The sequence below is a fragment of the Leopardus geoffroyi genome, chromosome C1 (genome assembly GCF_018350155.1).
Source record: "Leopardus geoffroyi isolate Oge1 chromosome C1, O.geoffroyi_Oge1_pat1.0, whole genome shotgun sequence".
Taxonomy (NCBI): domain Eukaryota; kingdom Metazoa; phylum Chordata; class Mammalia; order Carnivora; family Felidae; genus Leopardus; species Leopardus geoffroyi.
Window position 1 is genome coordinate 198,311,369 of NC_059328.1, and position 21,658 is coordinate 198,333,026.

The window sequence follows — 21,658 nt, forward strand, 5'->3', positions numbered from 1 at the left end:
TCCAAATCACAGAAAAACATCTGAGTGACCGATTTTAGGTCTCTTGTTCTAAGTAACAGACAAGAGTCCCTCTTCACCACTATTTGCCTTGGCAATCTAAAATGCTGATATTCTCCTGGATCTAACAGAAAGGAAAAATGGGTATCTTCTCCATCTAACACCTAAGTGGGTAACCTAGATACTGTAAATAGAGGCTACATAAAGGATGCAACACACAGCTCTGAAGTGAGAGCCAAATATTTAACCTGCAACTCTTTGGAAAACAACACGAAAACATGTGCAGTTTAGCCAAAGACTGTATTAACACGGGATTGCCACAGGCTAGTAAGTTTGTTCGGGGGGAACTCTTTACCACATAATTTTACTGTTGTTGGGTGAGAAAAGCTCAAATGTTAAAAGCATAGTTCTTATTTGTTCAAATTGATCATACCCACACTCTGCAATGTTTACTTAAAATAAACGGATGAACTGCTTTTTTGAAGAGTACTTGTAAAACCAGAATCAAATTCACAAATAAAGCAGCCAATTAACAAGTATTTTCCTGCTGATATCCTAGTGGTGGCCAGGGGATGACAGCTAAGAGTCTATGATTATTCAAAGTTTCTAAAGTTTCTAAAGCTGACAGCTAAATATTAAGCTAACAGAAATTTTCGTATCAATCTATCTTTACTCTTTAGGAAATGAAACAAAAATTATCAGAGAAATAAAAATCTATTCTACCAAGGAACTAATAACATTAAATGTTAAAATATAAAAATTGTATTACCTACACTGTAATAGTAGTACAACTTTTGTTAGATTATAGCCAACTAGCCAAAAAATAAATAAATGCTACAAGATGCATTACAAAAGATTAACACTATAATTTAACATACATTCACTCACTCACTATTAGTTTTCCTTTCTACGTGATAAACGAACTTCAAAGACTGCTTCCAGAACGAAATATTCTGGGAAATGCTTCCCAGTAATAAAAAGATAAGTTTTATGTAAGTAAATTCACAGAGTTCAATCAAAATTTCAAGCCAATAACTAAGATCACTTCAAGTTAATGAACTGCAAAATGTATTCAACAGTACTCTATATACTTTTGCTTATAATTCAGAAGTCTTTACTATTTACAAAACCAGTAGTTCTATAATAACCTCAAGTTTTGAGAACTATAAGAGGAAACTGGAAAGGAAAATTCGTTCTCTCTGGATAATCAGAATTAACTTGAAAATATATTCATAATTTAGTAGCTGATTCAGTTTCCTTCAGTTATTAAATCTTTGTTTTAAAAAAAAAAAAGGGAAAAAATTTCCTTTCCTTCACACATCACCCAAATAGAAAACTTTCAAATTAAGTTATATTTACATATAAGCCAGATGTCCTTTCTACACAAGAATATAACACATACAAAAGTATAAGGGAAACATAAGATTTCAAATTACGTTTAAGGAGTAATAGAGCATTTGCACTTAATAACTAAACTGATAAAACATTATAATTAAGAGAAAACAAGCCATATTCTTAATGAAGTATTTTGTCTTCTGTCACGGACAGCATACAAGTTGCTCTTTTATTACACAAAAACAATGTTTACTACATCAATGAATGACTCTATCAAAAATAGTGGCCCAAACGGTCTATTCCTGCAAGTTCAAAACATCCTTCCTAACGTTCACAGTTCTTCCCTGGATAGTCTAAAACAAAACGCTTTCATTTTGTTGGAGAAATGGATTTAAATCAGATCCATAAATTTTCCATTACACTTCACTTCCAATGCTTTAGAGGAGAAACTTTCACATATTAAAAAAAAAAAAAAAAGTAACAATGTGATTCTACCACTGATGGATTAGCTTTACACCAAGGCAATGGTAAAATCATTTCATTTTTCTACTGTGAAGAGTCCTTTGGAAGTGACTTGTTTCCATATTCTTTTATCCAACAACAACAACAAATCTAGTCACAAACCTGGCAAGTCAAAACAATAACCAGCAAAGTCTAACATTTCTTACCTGATACAGGTAAGCACCAGCTCCCAAATGCCACCTTGGGATAGGTCAGACTAGTAAGCAGGCTCATGTTTTATGATACTAGAATGGACAGGAATAAATCTGTGTTGTTCTTTCTTTAGCAAAATCTATAGCAGCAGCTACACCACAATGTGAGAGGACCCCAAAGACCTAACAAATTCAAGTGTGTCACTAGAGAAAGAGGAAAAAAAAAATCATAAAATGAAGACTTACTGCTTGTCATGTGACTTGGTGAGGCGTGCTGTCCATTGGGTGTGCTTGAGGTGAGGTCAATTGCCATAGTGGAGTGCTCCCTTTCAGGTGAAAGCTCATTGTCACCTGCTTTCACAAAATAAAATCTTTTGGTCTCTGTTCATTGTCACATAAAATCTAATCACCAACTTTGCTTCATACATGCAGAGGCATGCACAGCTTTGAAATTTTAATGTAATCCATTTCGGCCTTAAAAGAAACTATAAGGAAATATAATTTAGAAATATATAGCAAATGAATGAAATAAGGAAAAGCCATGACCAGCCCACAATAAAAAAACTACAAAATCTGATTATCACAGTATTCTTAACTGTAAAACACGAGCAAGTGGAATAGTCAATTTCTAAAGTATTTTTCAGTTGAAAAACTAAATTTTCTTTGAACACCTAATTTAACCATTAAGCATAGAGCATTTATAATGAGCATTTTTCCAAAATGCTATGAGAGTTTGATGTTTAAAAGGAAAGTTTCCTAAAAAAAGGTCAACTTAAGGAGCTTTCACATTATGTGTGTGAAAAATTAGGTTACAAAGTAGTAAATATTTAGCACATGCCATATTAGTAGACATATATGTAACCTGACATTCTAAACTTAAAGTAAATGAAAAACCCCAGTAGAAAAGTGTTGATCTGCTAAGCTACTTATTACTGATTAAAATGTTATCATGAATAAAGTGTATTTCTATATTTCCTTCCTTTTGCTTCTGTGCTGTTATTTTCTCCAACTCATTTAAAGGTGAAATTGTGAACAGATAGAAAATAAGAGTATAGAATTCTTGAGAAACAATAGTTCAGAAAATAAAATACAAGAAACACAAACGTAACTTTATTACCAATAACAAATTAATGAAAATGAATACTTACACGTTATATAGCCATCAATAGCCTCTGTTTCCATAGTCAAAGTGCAGTGCTGCAATACAAAAGATTATACCCTTTATACAATGATCCCTTTCAGTATCTGCCATTAAATGCTTAACTTATTTGAAGCTCCAAGCAATTAGCCCATGTTGGTGCTGCTGCAACCTGTGCCCAAGAAACATACTACAGTGTACTGTATGTGCTCATTTGCAAGTCAGTGAACTCTTTCTGCAAATGATCTGATTCCTGCTGGAGATAGGATAGGAAAGATAAGTGTGCTGTGAGATGGGCTGTAGCAAGAAAGGAATGACTCTCTTAATCAGAATTTACTTAAAGAAAGAAGACAAGAGGGTACACCTCAAATGTGCCAGCTTTAACTGGGATAGAAGTATTTTACCAGTCACTACTTCCCATAATCACACTGCAGTTTGAGGACTTCCCTGGTATACAGATAGCTCTATTCACAATTGTTGCAAGTTGGTTCATCATGTTCTAATAGGGAGGAGGGAGGACAAACAAACATAACAAAACAAAACAAAACAAAAATTTAGTGCCCAAGTGTGTCTGGAAGGTTTCTGCAGCAGTTACCTTACTCCCAGACTTGTATTGACATTTTAGCCTACACTAAGTTCTGTGGAAGCACCTGTTCAATGTAACCTTAATTTCCTGCCAGACCATGGTTGGATACAAATGCCAAGCCAACTTAATAGATTCTGATTTTGAAAATTTCATAAACTTTTTGCTGTCAGGAAGGGAATCACTTTTTTAAAGTTTGGGGAATTATTTCCATGCACCAATGACACAAAACAAGAAGTTAATTCTCAGAAACAAAAGTAAATTGTATGAGATGACACCCCCTAGCTTTGATTTCACATAATGAAAAGATCGATAAGCTAACTGTATTCTTTGAAGGAAAAAGTTTAAAGAATTGACATGTCCTGAGGAGATTTTTACTTATTTTTTTTTTTTTCCTTTGGCCCTGGTCCTTTTTGCCTTTAGTTTCAAAACTCTCTCTGCACCAGCAGCTAAATTATTCACAATGAGCCATTTCTGTATTGATCGCCAAGTATATTTAGCCCTGGCTCCTGGAATTTCTCCATTACTTACTGGAAAACAGGCAGCTTCACTTCTTGTCTCCAAAACCACTTCCCTTCTCCCTCCCCTCCCCTTCTTCACCACCACCCTCCCTACTCCCCCCCCCCCAAAAAAAAAAAACTTTTCTTTCTTTCTTTATGGAATAGTCAGATCAAATTCCCAACTCAGTCACTACATAGCACTTAAATTTCAACCTGCTGTACTGTTATCAAATTCTTTCAAATTATGATTACATAAGGTTTTCAAGAAAGGCATCCGTAAAGTTTAAAAGGGGAGCAGTTTCTTCGGATATTTTACAAATGAGTTTATCTCTTTAAAAATGTACACATTTAACACACACATATTAAAAAGAAAGAAACGTCAGAGAGAAGCGAAAGAAGTCTGCCCCATCAATGAAATGGTTATTAACCCTCAGAGGAGAGAAAGAAAAAGAAAAGGAGAAAGAGAAACGAAATGTACATACAAAAGAAATTGTCCTTTGATTAAAAAAGATTCATCACCATTTCCAGCTCTGTCGGGAGATCTCAGCTTCTTCTAACCCCTCAAAGAGGAGGTGACAATGTCGGGCTGAAGATAAACGGAGAAAGAAAGAAAGAAGTTTTTGTGTTTCCCCCTCTCTCTTTCCCTCCCTGGCCCCCTCCAAGCCAAGCCCCCTGCAGAGTTCAAGGCGAGGAGGAAGGAAAAGCACTTTACAGGTGGGTCATTCCGAGCCCAAATCCTGCAAACAGATCGGCTGATAAACAAAACCAAGAAATGAGAGAGAAGGAACACCCCCCTCTCCTCCTCCTCCTCGTCCTCCTCCTCCTCCTCCTCCTCCTCCTTCTACCCCTCCCCCTCGTCCCTTTGGGATGGTCTAGTAGGAAAAGTCACTCAGGAATGGCACCACGTACTTTCAGGAAAGAGGAGAAAAAAAAGAGGGAGAGAGAGAGAGAAAGAGAGAGAGAGGTCAGTCAGTGCTCCAGCAATGCGATTAACAAGAAGAGAAAAAACTTGATCCACCGGTTCCTTAAGAATCGACCAAAAGCTAAGACAAGAAAACTGAAAGAAAAGGTGGGGGGGGGGGGGGGGAGTAAGAGGGGAGGGACAGTCAGGCCGAACCCAGCAAGGAACCTAGGCCAACTTCACAGGACTGTTTTTCGCCCTTGGCAAAAAGAAAAAAAAAAAAAAAAAAAAAAAGGAAAAAAAAAAATAAAGAAAGAAAAAGAAAAAAATAAATAAATCTTAATTCCATCTCTTTCGCCCATACTAGAACCTGTCAAAGTGATTTAACTGCTGCCTTTTCACATGTGTCATACCAGGTTTTTTGCTTTTTAAAAAATTCCAACAGGATCTGGATATTACCTTCTATCAGGACAGCTGCAATTTATTCCAGGCTACTCAATCTTTCTTGGAATTCAAGTTAAAACAAAGCAAAACAAGTCAAAATCCATGACAGCTACAGAGATGAGAACTGATTAATCGATTAACATCCCCGAAACAGATTACAAGAAGGGGACGATAAATTAAGGCAGAAGACATCATCTTCAACCCGATTCCCTGAGCGTCCCTTTACAGAAATCATTATCCTAATCATAACCACAATCCATCCCGCCCAGAGAAAAATATCTATATTATCATTATTACTGGTTAACAGCAACAAGTCATTTGATCACATCACAGTGCAAAACGAGACGCTATATAATTACACTTAACTTTGAAAACACTCCCCCCCTGCAAATCAGATACACATATTTATATATAATCTATGAATCAGAAGACAAATAAAACAAGAGCTGTTCTTCACCACGCAAAAGCCAAGCGGAGATTTACCTCAGCAGTGCATGCAGTAAAATAATCCCATCACCCTTTTGTTTGTGTTTACTGTTAGTGTATCCTCTCTCTTTCTTTCTTTCCTGTGCCTAACGTGTGTTTGTGCACTGCAGTTGGTGGTGGAAACTAAGGCAGTGGATCTGTAGCTAAGGGTAATCCTGTTTTTACTTCCTCCATCTTCAGCGAGGAGCAGGGTTAGCCCGGGACAGCTGGTCAAACCCCGAGAAACCGATCCGCCGGAGCCCGAGCACATCTCCCCCGCCGGCCGGGCTCGCGCAGACGCCCGCGGGCGGAGGGCGGGCTGGCGGCGGCTGGCGGCGGGGCCCGGGGCGCGGGCAGGCGGACGTGCGTGCGCGCGCGCGCGTGTGTATGCGTGTGTGCGGGGCCTGGGCGCCGGTGCGGGTGCGTCTGTGTGTGTATGTGTGTGTTTGTGTGTATGTATGTGTGTGTGCGTGTGCGCGCGGGCTGGCGAGGGCGCGTGTGCGCGTGTCTACGCTCTGGGCCGCTCGGCGCGCTCGGCAATCGATTACAGGACAAGTGCTGCCCGGCGGCTCCGCGACGCGCGCACTCCCTCGCGCCCACCCGCGCGCCCGGCCGCGTCGCCCCCGGCCCTGCGGCCCCCAGATGGCGAACCCCGCCCCCAAAGCGGGACCAGGTAACCCGCTTCCGAGAGTGCCACGGCGACCCCAGGTCGCTCCCTCCACCCCAGGCCATAATAAATCTCACGTTTTCAGCCGGCTGGGAAGGAAGAATTGGAGCGGTGAGGGGAGGTTCATTTCGGCCGCTTGAAGTTTTCTTTCAAACTGGGATTTGTGACGAGGCCGGGCCGAGGGAGCGGAACGAAGATCCAGGCGCCCGACGCGGAGCTCAGGCATCGGCGTCCTGGCCGGAGTCGGGTGTGCGCGTGGACCCACCCACTCAGGCTTCGCAATAAACTATGCGGTACAATTTCAGAAAACGGCTCCGGGTAGACCAGGACACGAATCAGGATAGAGGGGTCCTCGAGAACGGATTTGAGAAGTAAATTCAGGTCTGAGATGAAGCTCAACTATTTTGAAAGTGCTTTACAGTGCAATTTTAAAATTAGAGTGTTTACTTGCTTTTTACTGCCCAGGGCTTGTGCCGCATTCACCAAAGTCAAAGGAACGGGTGAGGGTCCAAGAAGTTGGTCCCAGTGACGTGTTGGCCGTCAATATCATCAGGTACAGCACAGCTTTTTTATTTGGGAAGAATGTCTGGACCGTCATGGAAAAAGCAAATGCATATTTCTTCTACAAATAGTAGCATTTAGCATCTACTTGACCACATTTGCAAAAAAGAGGGAATAGAGACTTCTATAATTAAAGGGAAAAGGAAAATGAAAGGAGCTGAAAATACTGAACTGTGTAGTCTGGGTGGCTTAAGTTTGAAAACACATGAAATTATCAGGACTGCCAAACAGCATTTCTGAGAAACCGTATCACAGATTGTGAAGAAAATCAATGCTGAAACAGTTAGGAGGAGGCATCATACTCCTACTCCTTTCAAGAATCCCAAAAATAGTTGCTGAGTTGTTGGGTTGTTTTTTTTTTTTTTTTTTTCTTCTTCTTCTTTCCTGCTGAGGAAAGCGAAATGCTACATTGAAAATAAAATCATCAACTATATCTTAAGCACTAGTCTGTATGTCTATAAAATTTTGAATTGTGTCTTTTCTTTGGATTTCAGGGAAGGAATTCATTCACATTAATAAACACCAAATAACAGATACCATAGGACTTGGGTAATAGCTGTATTTAAGTTGTATTGTTAATTACTTAAGAGTTTATGCATTGTATTTTTTAAAAACAATTGTACCAACAGGCTCGTTTTTAATTATGGAAATTGTCAGTTGCTGCCATAGTGCAACAAAGATTAACCGATTTTTCATTGGAGAACAAATTATTTGGGCTCAGGTCAGCAACAACTTGCAGTTCCTGTGACTTCTATATTGGTAAGGCAGGTGTTTTTTGTTTTTTTTTTTAAACCTGTTATCTAAATAAAAGTCATTTTCCTGAAGTCATATTTGGGAAAGCTGTGAACATAGAACCCCACAAATCATTCTAATCATCCCAGTAGAGAGCAAAGATTTTAATCCTAAATTATCTTAGAAAATTGGCATGTTGTTCATAATATATAAATTCCCAATATCTAAAGGGTAATATAACTTCCCTGAATTGTCACAAGTCCTTCCTAAAAATTAAGACTGTATTTATCTGCAAAGTTATGGAGGTCCTTGGAAAAGCTGAACTAAAACATATTCAAAATTAAGATGAACTATCTGGATAGCTTAACCAATTTAATTACTAGTAGAAGAGGATCCATTGTGAAGTTTTAAGAAAGTATCCTCAAATTTCCCAAAGCTACCACAGTGGAAATAGTCCTTACCCCTGGCTGATAAGAGCTTAATTTAGCTCCCTTGAAAGCCTATCCTTTTCATGAGTTGCTTTCATTGGCTCCAGAATCACCAGAGGCACACTCTCTCCCTCTAGTGGCTAAGCATTCAGGCTCTTTACATTTGGTGGCCCTGTCTCCCCAAGAATGGGGGATTTGGGCAGGGAGCAATAGCTCCCAAATTTTAGAATGGAAAAGATAGCCACTTAGACCATTTGGGGGAAATTTTTTACCTGTTTTTAACATGTTTCTTTCTTGTTTGCAGATTATGGTATGTCCAACTCACCCCCAAAAAAGTGAGTTATGTTTACATACTAAGAATAAGGGTTCTATTTCACCTTCTGCAGTTGAACAGTCCTGGCTCTGAGACACAAATGTACTTATAGAAAGGAACCTTTGTAAAAACTGTAGTAATTCACTTTGCTCACTGTTTTTCTCTGCAGTATTTATAGAGTGGTTAGAGGATGTATTTATTTCCATCCTTTGCTGTAACTACACTGCACACATTTTTAAAGTACATATAGGGTTATACTATGCATAAAAACATACCACTAGGGAAGTGCAGTACTGTATGTATATAAATTTTCATTTTGGGGAGGTAGTGAGGAGGTGGGGAGGAAACATAACCCACACCCACCATTTTTCAAATAGATGCTTCTTTCTCATCCTTTGTGTCCCATCCTACCAGAAACTGTTCCTTCCCAGCACTAACCCTTATCCTAGCTCCTTGCACATTTCTTTCATTGTACAATCTGTAAATATTTTTAATTTGCTGGGTTTAAAAAAAAAAAAGTATCTCCCCCCCCCCCAACTAGAATGTCTTCTTTTTAAGAGCAGAGATTGTGTCTGTTCTGCTAACAGTTGTTTTCTCAGAAATAGCCCAGTGTTTGGCATAGAGTTGGTACTCAATAAACCTTTACTGAATGGATGACTATGGAGCTAATCACATATTCACTTAGCTTCATGTGTTAAACTGTTGTAAGGGCCAAAAAGGGTATGATAACAAAGATACATTCTAATTCCATAAAGATTTTGGTCAAGTCTTGGTTCATAAGTCATGTTACAAATATTAACAAGTCAGCTCTGGGTTCTGTCCACATGAAGAATGTGAACACCTGAGTAGACGATATAACTTTTACAAATATAAATAGGAAGAATGGTTGAAATTGTACATAAATATAATTTTGAGTAAAATACACTTATGTGACCCCTGTTTCAAAAACAAATTATTTCATGTTATTGCCTAATAATTCATGAACCTAGTTGACTATCAAAGAATGCAACATTTAATTCTATAATCACTGAATGCAAGTAGCAAAAGAAATTTTTAATTTTTGTTAATGTTTATTCATTTTTGAAAATGAAAAAGCACAAGTGGGGGAAGGGCAGAGATAGAGGGAGACGCGAAATTCGAAGCAGGCCCTAGGCTCTGAGCTGTCAGCACAGAGTCTGATGCGGGACTTGAACCCACTAATCCGTGAGATCATGCCCTGAGCTAAAGTTGGATGCTTAACCAACTGAGCCACCCAGGTGCCCCAGCAAGAGAAATTTTTAAAAGGTAGTGTCGCTAAAAGGTGCATTATGAAGTATTTTGTTTTCTTTGGATGGTTTATTTCATCTGTGTTTGATTTAAAAACCCTAGTACCCTTTAAAGGAATTTTAACAAAAATGAATTTTTTTCATTTTTCAGGAATTTACTCCATGTTTTTAAGAGGGTAAGAGGGGACAAGTCTACACATTGCAATACTTTCCTAGTAATAAAGGAGAAATTTTTGGAAAATCATTATATATTAATTATTTTTACTTAGATGGCTTCATTGTGCTAGACACAGAACATAATCACCCAAAGTAGGTTCCTTAAAGTAACTTAAATCCCTGAAAAAAGTTAAGATTAAGAAGCACACAGGCAAAATGTTTTAAAACTGATTGCTTGTTTTATTTTTGTCAGTTGTTGTTTGCTTTGAAGTGGTGTTCTCTTTTAAGCGGGATATGGAACAATGGTCTCATATTCTCCTGTCGACCTAGATTGGCACTATGAAGAAGCAAGCAAGCCAGAAATAGAACCATAATTTCAAAGAAAACATTCTAAGATACCAAATCCAGTTCATAAGTAAGACATATTAATACCTCCTGACCACATTGATAATCTAGGGTCTGCTGGGTGGCATGTGAGTCCTATATGGTAAGGGTCTTCTCATTCCATCCGCCTTGAACAATAGTTTCTTTTAACAATTCTTAAGAGTGTCACTTTGCAATTAGAGATAAGGTTCTTGTGCAAATACCCTTGTCCCTAGAAAAGGTAACAGGGTGACTTAAATTCACACTTTGATAGAATAATATCAGATTGCTTCTAAAGAGCACATTTTGATGTAGAGCAGAAGATAAGCTGTCTCTATCCCAAATGAGAATTATAAATTGTGGGAGTTAAACTTAAGGCCAGGGGGGTGAGGACTGGAGAAGTTTCTGAATAAAAATGAAAGTGTACCTTTTTAAAGATGTCATCAGAATATACCATAGTTGCTTTAAAATGCAGATGTGTTCATTATTTGAGGAAATGAATTCTATTAATGCAAAAATGAAAGAACTTTGAGCTGGGTCAAGTGTAGATAGTTGATGCTTAAAAAAAAAACTGTAAAAGGCATGGAGGAAAAAAATTCTTCTAAAACAACCTTAAAATTTATGAACATAAAAAGTATAATGAGGTTATTGAACTCTCCAAAAAAGTGTTAGCACAAGAGAAGAAAGGATTCAACTTTTCCGAAGACACAACTCACATATAGAAAGGATAACAATAAGGAGAACGCATTGTCTAGTGAGTATTAATTATTTATTTTTAAAGTATATTCATTTATTTTGAGAGAGGGAGGGAGAACACCTGAGTGAGGGAAGAACAGAGAGAGAGAATCCCAAGCAGGCTCCACACTCCCTGCACAGTGCACAGAGCCAGATACAGGGCTTGAACCAATTAATCGAACCAGGAGATAATGACCTGAGCCAAAACCAAGAGTCAGATGCTCAGCCAACTGAGCCACCCAGATGCACCTAATTTAAATATAATATAATAAACACTCTCTGGGGATAAGAAGGCAAACCAAAAATGATCATCTGACTTTGGAATTGGGAAGTGAAAATAGGGCAGATTAGCCTAGAGACCTTTCATACCAAGAGTTGGATTCTGCTAGCGATACCCATAGTCAAAGAAAGCACAGTGATGACAGGTTACATCTCAAGGAAATACTTCATAGTTAAACCAGTGCCAATAGGAATATGATCCAGTTTTGTTTGGTTTCATTTTGTTTTGTTTTGTTTTAATCCTGTGAAAAGCTTTGGAATTACATGTCCAGTTTTTGTGAGAAGCCTCAGCTCCTTGTGAACCAAAATTCTTTCACAGTACAGCCGAGTCTAATCATATGTTTAAACAACCCCATATAGACTGAAGAAAATAGAAGACCACATTACCAACAGATAGTGAAGAAAAGAATCCAGGGATTCAACCTTCCCCCTCTTTTATAGCCAGATGGTGACAACTTAGGGAATTAAAAGCCACACAGGGATAGAAATGGGGAGCCGTTTCCTGCTTGATAACTCTGAAAGACAGTGTGTGGTTTCAAAGAGGGAAATTAATCAAAGAAAGGTCATTTACAGGTAGTAAAGTCAAATGTCACCTCCCCCAATTCTCATGACTTGTGGTTTAGAGAAAGGTTAGCTTAATATAGAGGTTAGTGTGGCATTCTGAACTGTCTCAAGACATGATATATGCAGATGAGAATAACACCATCAGTATCCCTCCCCTTAACAGCTATGTTTAGGCTTCAAAAAGGTATTTAAAACTTGACGTCATGGTGAGGTACTAGGCACCTGGGAAAGTCCCACTTAGTAGACTAAGTATATCATCAAAAGTCCTATAAACTATATTGCAGATATAGTTTTTAGCAGAGAGTAAGAACATTGCAATACTTCATTGGAAGGTTATGTTTTCGAAATATATCATTTTTGAGAAATAAATATGCAGAATCTACAACACTTTAGATTGATGATATAACTGATCTCAAAGTTGGAGTATCAGGGCACCTGGGTGGCTCAGTTGGTTGAGCGTCCAACTTCAGCTCAGGTCATGGTCTCATGGTTTGTGAGTTCAAGCCCCATGTCAGGCTCTATTCTAACAGCTTGGAGCCTGGAGCCCTCTTTGGATTCTGTGTCTCCCTTTCTCTCTGCTCCTCCCCTGCTCACGCTCTGTCTCTGTCTGTCTCCTTCAAAAATAAACATTAACAAAATATTTTGAAGTTGGAGTATCAGTGGAACTAGCTATATACCATCATTACCATTATAGGCATTTACTTTATGCCAAACATCATGATAAGCATGTTACGTGCATTATCTCATTTAACCCCATAGCCATTTCTAACAGAGATAATGTTAGCCCCATTCTTCACACGCAGAAATTGAAGCATGAATACATTACTATCTTTTTCAGGATACCACAATGTCAGAGCTGGACTCAAAAACATATTTTAAGTTTTAAAAAGCCAATAGTAATAATCACCATGATATACTGTCACCTAAATAGCCAAATATACTTATCAATCATACAGAACTGTTGATGCAGTTAACTCTAGCCCTTTAGGTAACTACTATCTAATATTGAACCACTTGGAAGAAAACCCAAATGTCTACGATATTCTTAGAAGTTTATTCGAATGTTTTATCAATATAGAACTCTACCAAGTCCAGTGCCTATCTATGTGAAACATAACCTATTTGACATCTAATACTTTAACATCAGGTATTCATCTGTACCTTCCTTGAGTTCTTCTGAACCAGTGAATGACATGAGAGAACCACTGAGAGTGAATTAAAAGATAATCACCCCATAAAGAACTGAGTATCAATTAATGGCGACAAAGAGATAGAGACAAGATCTTAACTTTAAATTCTGGATCACCAAGCACATTTGCACTTTTGTTTCAAAAGTGATCACTTCTGATTCATTGCTTCCCCAAAATAAGCATCAAACTCCTTCCTTTTGTAGACTTAACTCACCTATGTGGGCAAAGAATGAGTGACTGACTTTGTGTAGTGAATATTGTGATTTAAAATGGTTTTGGTATTCTTAAATGACATTTTGAATTCAAGAAACAGATTTTTTTTTTCTAGTGGAGAGCAGCTCTCAGTTTATAGTAAAGGTCAATTTGAGCATTTTGCTAGGATCCATTAAATGAAGCCTGTGAGATTAGGATTTTTTTTTCTGTTTTAATTTACAAATTGAATACTGGAGTAGAGACATGAAACTATGCTATTTTAATTAGGTTCTTCTGTCCCCCTTTGCATAGGTATAGAAGTTATGTATTTGTTCTCTCACAGCAGGGTTTTTTTACTAAAAACAAAAAGAAATAATACTTTGATAGCAGAGATTCTATTTATGAAGGAAGCTGATTGATAGCTTTGGGGGAAGTTTGTTTTAGCACATTTTGAATAACCTGTCTTAAGGCAGAAGAGCTTCCCAAAACATCTTGAAATAGCCCCAAAATAAAATGAATGAGGGGTCTGGTATGTTCATAATATATTCTTAAAAATAATTGAACATCTCCTGATACTTATGTTCAAGAATAAATGCTTAACAGAAGACTAGTTAAATACCCAGATAGGAATCCTCTTTCTTCAAAGCTTAATATATCTGAGAGAGGGGTACCCTTCTCCCAAGCCTTTGAGAATATTCTTGATGTGAAGATGGACACTGTAGGCTACAGACCTGGTACCATTAGACTGTCTTTCATACACGGAACCCTTTGATCAATTCCAAACCCAACATTGTCAACTTAGTGATGTTTGCACTTTCCTTGTGATTTTCCTATGTGGAGATAGTATGCTTGAAAATTATTTTCCTTTATGTATAAATGTTTCTGGGTTTATATAGTCATGTCTTACGAGTTTAAATGTTTTTAGTTGTCCTAAGTGCATCTATAAACTTGTGTTTCTATAACCGCACAAGGCTAAAGACAAGACCCTAGATAGTAAAGCTCAGTAAGCGACTCCATTCCTCACCTGCACATGACCATCATCATCTGCCCAGACCTCTCTCCTGACCCTCAAGAATATCATGGTCTCATCCTTTTTCCTGTTTTAGAACTTCTGTGAATTATTCAGCCTCAATCAAGCCAGGCTACTTAAGGAGATTCATGAGGGACAAACAGCATTTTTGAGATAAGCTGTCTAAATGGGATCATTCAGAGATCTGACAGGAAAACCAGGAGATCTAAGAAGATGGAAGGAAGAGAAAAACAGCAACAAATTCTGCCTATAGTGATGACAGCAGAAAACAGATCAGAGTCATTGGGAAGACCATAAAGTGAGGAAATACAGGCTGTGAGTATAGAGCAATAATTTCAATGAGTTTGGCTTTAAAAAGAAAGACAGAGGCTAGTAGCTGGAGGAGGATATGGGGTTCAGGGAAGTTTTTTGTTTTTTGTTTGTTTTAAGACTTCAGCATGCTGATCAGAAGATGCCAATAGCAATTTAGGGATTGGAGATAGAAAAAAAATTGGTAAAGTGAGGTCCCTTCAGGGACAGGAAAAAAAAATATCTAGAGCACAAGTGAAATAATTAGCTTCAGATAGGGGAAGAGATACCCCTTATACTTAAGAGAAGTAAGAAAAGATGAATATTTGCAAATAAGTCTGTTAGTTGATGATAGGAAGTTGGGGAGGGTTGGAAGAAGGTGTTATTAACTGAGAGGGAAGGGAATAGTGGCTGGATTGAAAGTTTAACAAAAGTGAATAAGCTTGAGATGGTTGCTATGAAGAATGTGAGAGATGGTAACTAAAAAGTATGTGGAAAATAGATGGGTAGAATAGAGGTAACCATTGAGGCTGGTGACCACAAATAAACCATCCGTATACTTGATGCTATAACTTATAGGTGAGCTCATAGACCAGGTATAATGATTTTGACAATATGAACCACAGGATTGACCCGGTAGAGAAATTTAGACAAGTAGGGAGCTGTAAGACCCTGAGCTAAAGTTGACTTTAATTAAAAGAAAGAAAGTAATGGACTGTTGAGTCAGCCACATAGAGAAGGATGCCAACAGAAAGGGTGCCAACCAATACAAAAGGTAGAGGGATATAGAGACCTTGAGTCCCATTGGGGTTGAAGAGCTTGTCTGAAATGGAATACTGAGTGAGAGATATAAAAGTATACAGGACTGTGAACGGAAGTTTGATATTTCTGTTGAATAACAAGATACTAGGATCCAGAATGGAGGTTGAGAAGTCACGACTTCTGGGGGCTGGATTATTAGAAAAGGGATAGGATAATCAGGAAGTTACCTTGGGTCTTGGAAGTAGAGGAAGATATTGAACTAGGTGCTTAAGTCTTTGGAGAGCTAGTCCCTGTAAGGCTAATAAATAAGAACAAGGAGGAAGAATAGTGAGGAGGTAGCAGTGAAGAAGGACATCAGAGGAACTGGAGTTTTACACAAAAGTATAAATATTCTAATATATATACATATGTATATATACACACATATATATACACGTATGTATATATATATACATACGTGTATATATATATTCTGAAAAAATATATATATTTCAGAATACATATATTCTGAAAAAAAAATGGTTCAGGTTGTATAGGAGATGCTGATCCTATTTTCTAACCCTAAGCTAAGTGAATTATAGGAAAATCAGTGGCCTTGACTTGAGAGGACTATAGGTGGGGTGACCTTGACATCTGCTTTGTCAATAATAGTCCCAATTTGCACCTGTGGTAATGACATAACTATTAGTAGTACTTTCTTTTAGTTCTGATTTCTATGTTAAACTACATGTTCACCCCAGCTTAAAAGGGAGTAGTGGCCTCAATGGAGAGTTCTTTCATTTAGGAAACAAATATTTTTTAAATTAGTGAGAGGATGTAGGATGGAATTTCTTGCTTGTTTTGCTTAAGAGAGGAGTTTCAGGGACCATGGTAAGAAAGGTTTGGGAGGGGAAGGAGCAGTGTTATATTGAATCAGAGGAGACAGCAAATAGTGTGGTTGAACTGAGAGTGTGGCATGATGAGTTGGCCTACTTGGAGCTCCCATATTCCATTTCAATTGCCTTATCAACTTTTTGACTCCTGTGATCTCGAATCAGATTGACAGCCATTCCTTCAGAAGTTAAATATGCCTATTATTATTTATATCTTTACTTTGTGGCCAGAAATTGTAGCACTGTAACACAAGGTGAAAGATTCGAGAGGCCTAAATTGCTGCAGATCATGGCTATACAATGGCTCCTAATTGGAATGATAGCCTCCTAACACTTGCTTCCCCTGCACTTACATTTTGAGTTTTCTTTCTTCAAGGTTTTGGCATATTTGGTTTTCTCTGCCAACTCAACACCATTACTTCCTTAAAAATCAGGGTAAGGAAACAAGGCAACTTCTGACCTCTGGATCTTCTGAAGACTGGTTTATTCATCAAAGTCATTAGATCTTACCAAACATTGTATACTGAGAACTGATGACAAAAGGAATAGAGTACTTAAGTCAGATGATAATGCAAAAAAACAAACAGTAATGGCCAATCTTGCTGAAACCAAAATATTCTTATGTCTCTAGTTACAGCCATAGGCTAAAATGCACCTTCAAAGACCAATATAACAAGTAACCATATTAGAATTAAGTATTTTTCTTTTGTGAAAGAAATGGCCCCACTTTGATTCAACATAGAAATCCCCATTACAACATCTTCATGGGAGATCTTTAAGTCAATGAAGTCATTTGTATTTAAGTCTGCAAATAATACACTGTAATGCAACTGAGGCATAAAGCTTATTGATGTAGCTTATGGAAACATAAATAAAGCCATTTCCCTGAGTTATGGACATTCTTCATTCACCATGACAAATAAATATATAAGTTAAAAAGAGTGGCTTTTATTCACTTTCTAAAAATATTCATTCCAATTTACAAATAGACTGTTCTTAGGAATCCTTAAAGCAGTGAGCTTGCTACATCAATTTAAAATATGAGTCATTTATTTAAAAATCTATACAGTTTTTCAGAATTACCTCATGATAAGAAATCAGCTTCACTGCCTAAAACCATGGTTCACAAACTTGTTTTCTGTACCTAAACCATCCAAAGGTTTAACATATTTCTATTTAGTTACATCCTTCCTTGCTTGAAAAAATTCTAATCAGTGCTTACTCTCCTACCCGTAGCTTCCCACCCCATCCTAGAGGAGTATCAGAGTATTGGAAGTATTGTAGCAGTTTGAAAATAATTCTCCTAGAACAGTGTTTTTCAAATGTCAGGTTGAAACCCAATAGAGGGCTATATATTTAGTGTGTCATAACCAGCATTAAAAAAAAATGAAATAGAATGGAATAGAGTACATCACATACAACAGGGATAAATAAAAAGGTAAAGTTTGATTTCACAGATACACATATCTATCTGCTGGGTCACCACATAAAATGTATTTTTACTCTCTATGGATTTCATGACCAAAAAAAGGTTGAAAGCCACTGTTCAAGAAAATAGATGAACAAGTTGAGGTCTATCACTTGATTGAAATACTATATAGCAGTTATATACTACCACATATGTCAACATGGATAAAATAACATTATGTTGGGTGAAATAAGCCAATAGTAAGAGAATTCTTACATTCAACACTTAAAACAGTATTATGTATTATTTATTTACATATATATGTAGCAAAAGTACAATAAAATGGAAAAGAAAGATACCACTCCCAGAATAGCAGTAACCTCTGGGTTGAGATGGGATGTACCTACAATGTTTGATTTCTTAATAAAATTCCAGAAGTCAGGAGACCTTTATACTGTTTTCCTCTGATTGGTTCACTTCATTTCCCTGATAATTATTTCTTTGTATGTGAAATGAAAGAATAGTACAAAAGAGGGGCGCCTGGGTGGCTCGGTCGGTTAAGCGTCTGACTTTGTCTCAGGTCCTAATCTCACAGTTCGGCAGTTCTAGCCCCATGTCAGCCTCTGTGCTGACAGCTCAGAGCCTGGAGCCTGCTTCGGATTCTGTGTCTCCCTCTCTCTGCCCCTCCCCCGCTCATACTCTGTCTCAAAAATAAACACTAAAAAATTTTTAAAAAAGAAGAATACAAAAGAGTGATCAAAATGTCCAGCTGGAAAGAGAGGTGGATTGAGTTATGAAGATTTGTTTTAATCATATAATATTTAACCCATAGAATTTAAATGATTTCTCAATGTTACCAGCTAGTTAGTGTTAGAACTCAAGCTAAATAGAAACAAGTCGTCTAAAATCATACTCTTTCATTTTCTACCATTTAACTGCCTTTGATGAAAGGCAAAAGGACATGGCATCATTTTATCCAGGATGATAAAGTCAAAAGATCACCATCATCCTCACCTTCACTACATAAAATGGGCTTGCTGACCCAAAGGTTCTTCTGGTGCTATTAAAGGAAAGATTGAATTCTTTGAAAAGGTCAAATTTAATTAGTGTGTGTGTATTTATTGTTACATATTGAAAGAAGTTATGATCACTGGTTTCAGGTGATCATTCAGTTTAGTTTAGCTACACCTTATCTTAAATAACTGATGGTGGCCAATGACTGGTCCCCTGTAGTTCTTTGATTTATAAATTAGATAATATGAAGGAGTTCTGTTCAAGACTGATTTGTAGTTATTGTTAGAAGTTGATTAGTGATTGATGCCCCAATACTTGCAAAAAGAATTTGAACTCATTGTAAATTCGGAGAACAATAGCATAAAAAAAAACTACGTATAACATGAAAGAAACTAAGAAGCAAAGGGGAAAGAAAAATAATCAAGAAATTCTGTTTATAAAAAAAACCACAATTGAATACAAAGCTTGCTTCTGAACTCAGAGCAACCAAGCAAAAGAGGAAATACACTAATTGCTCTAATTACCTAGGAAGCCTGTGAAGTCATTAGCCCAAACACACACACAAAATTTCCCAGCTCAGTGCTCCAAGAGAAATTGACCCAGCTGATAATGACAAAAGTGTCATTGATGGCATGGTAATCAAAAATCTTGAATCAGAAAGCCTAGGGTCAAACCTCAGCTCTATCATTTACTGTGTTACTTAATTAGACAAATGTCTTAATCTCTGTCTCCTCATCTATTGAAACTGGATGGTAATAATAGAATTTACCTCATAAGGTTTTTTGTTTTTAAATAGATTTAAGTGAGTTGATGTTTGTAACTGATCAAATCAAGGCAGAGAACAGCCCTACACCCTGGTAAGAGTTATATTGTGTTTCTTCAATAAATTAAGCAAGCAAATCATCTGAATAGAAGTGGTTTTTTTTGTTGTTTTTTTTTTTTTAATTTTTTTTTTAACGTTTATTTATTTTTGAGACAGAGAGAGACAGAGAATGAACAGGGGAGGGGCAGAGAGAGAGGGAGACACAGAATCTGAAACAGGCTCCAGGCTCCGAGCTGTCAGCACAGAGCCCGACGCGGGGCTCGAACCCACGGACCGTGAGATCATGACCTGAGCCGAAGTCGGTCGCTTAACCGACCGAGCCACCCAGGCGCCCCTGAATAGAAGTTTTTAAAGGACATTCTTAAATTAGTGTGATTGCAGTTAGAAGTTGATTATAGTGACATACAAGCTGACCGTTGTTCTGTCCCGTATGTTTCTCTTTATTTCCTTCCCAATTTTTAAAAATCTTGTTCCCATTTTTAAAAGAAAAATTAGAAAAATAAACATAGTCTCTGCCACATGGATCAGAATACATATTTCTCATTCTTGCTCTTCAGAATATAATTCTCCTGATAAAATATGTCAGATTCAGGTTTTTTTTTTTTTTTAATACAGATTTCAGCCAACTATAAATTAGAGCATATGTGTCATTGCCTAGAAAAACCTCACATAGCAACAAACAGCTAAATTAACCCACGCTCATGTAGGGGGTGCAAGGTTTTTGACAATTTGCAAACTAAGATATCTCCCCCAAAGTGCAGACACTATCCAGTTTTTGTTTGTTCACCCTCATTGGAAGTCTTTAAAATGGAAAATTTGACATAAGCATTGTTTAATGAAATCAAAGATAAAAAAAAACCTAATTATAGACAAAAACTTTTGTATATGAAAAGACAGCATATTCTAACGTATCATATTTATAAGCATCTTTAGTTCTGTTTAATTATTAAACCACATTTTGTATTGTACCCCTGAACTATTTTGCTACTATATGTTATAAATACATGTTTTATAATTCCATTTAGGCTAACTTCACATCTATCTACAATAATAATGTTTGTATTTAGCTCACAATAAAATATATGTTTTTCATGTATGTGTATCTTATCTCCCTTACTATAGTGGAACAATGTTAGAGAAAGACTGGGTCAACATTTTTTATAATGGTCTTATGTCTTAATACAATGATCTACACAGATTTGGTACCATCTTTGTTAAAATTATCATTGAGATTGAATCCTTCATCAGTAAAGTAGTATAAAATATTCCAAAGCTGTCTAGTCATTCATTTATTAAAAAGCACCTTTAATGCAATTTCCTTTCTCTTTTGCTATTTTCAAGTATCTATGCTATTTTATTTTTGATTATATCAAAATTATTGGCTAAATCAAACCAAACTATTATTGCCTTTTGCAGTTATTAAAAGTCACTTTGTTTTCTTCTCTTTGCAGTGTTTATAAAAAGCCTGTCTCTGGAGTGTTTTTACTCCTCTTCTTTAGAAGTTATATTATCATAATATTTCAGTTCTCACTATATACCTCAAACATTGGTGTCCATTTAGACTACTGTATTCATATTATGTACTTTAAAAAAGTGAGCTATGTCTTAAAATAGTATATGACTTCGGTATGATCACAGAACTAAAACTAGGATTAAACACCTGTTACTTATTCTCAATTTTTTTTAACCCAGGCTAGAGAACATAGTGAACTTTTAATTTTTACTCTTTTATTTGTATGTTTTCTTTTATGTAATTCTGGTATTTTTGCATTTCACGATTAAGTTAACAAATTCAGTTTTCATTTGAATGAAATGAAAAATTAATGTGGACATTAAATTGAAAGTAAAGCAAATAGTATATGCTATTACTTAATAGTAATGCAGAATTCTGGACTAACGTATCTCATTCTTATCTTTTATGTTTTTATTTGAAAGACTGTTCTATAGTAGATTTCTTTAGGAGCAATATATTTTAGGAATGGTCAGAATTGTTAGCTTAT

General features: G+C 36.8%; 1 protein-coding gene across 16 annotated transcripts in view; it reads right to left on the reverse strand.

Annotated features, from left to right (window-relative positions):
• Positions 1 to 6,874, reverse strand: part of IKZF2 (IKAROS family zinc finger 2) — a 162,602-nt gene extending 155,728 nt beyond the window's left edge. For 2 of the 16 annotated variants that reach the window (XM_045481129.1, XM_045481122.1), the window contains exons 1-3: positions 6,761 to 6,866; positions 3,134 to 3,182; positions 2,232 to 2,336 (exon numbers count right to left, since the gene is read on the reverse strand). In XM_045481129.1, the coding sequence (XP_045337085.1) occupies positions 2,232 to 2,336; positions 3,134 to 3,167 (139 nt within the window). In that variant the 5' untranslated portion in view covers positions 3,168 to 3,182; positions 6,761 to 6,866. Of the gene's footprint in view, positions 1 to 2,000; positions 2,181 to 2,231; positions 2,340 to 3,133; positions 3,183 to 4,688; positions 5,004 to 6,034; positions 6,240 to 6,760 lie in introns of those variants that run through there. The other 14 variants (XM_045481127.1, XM_045481121.1, XM_045481128.1 and 11 more) reach the window with 12 other exon arrangements.
• Positions 6,875 to 21,658: the final 14,784 nt, after the last annotated feature.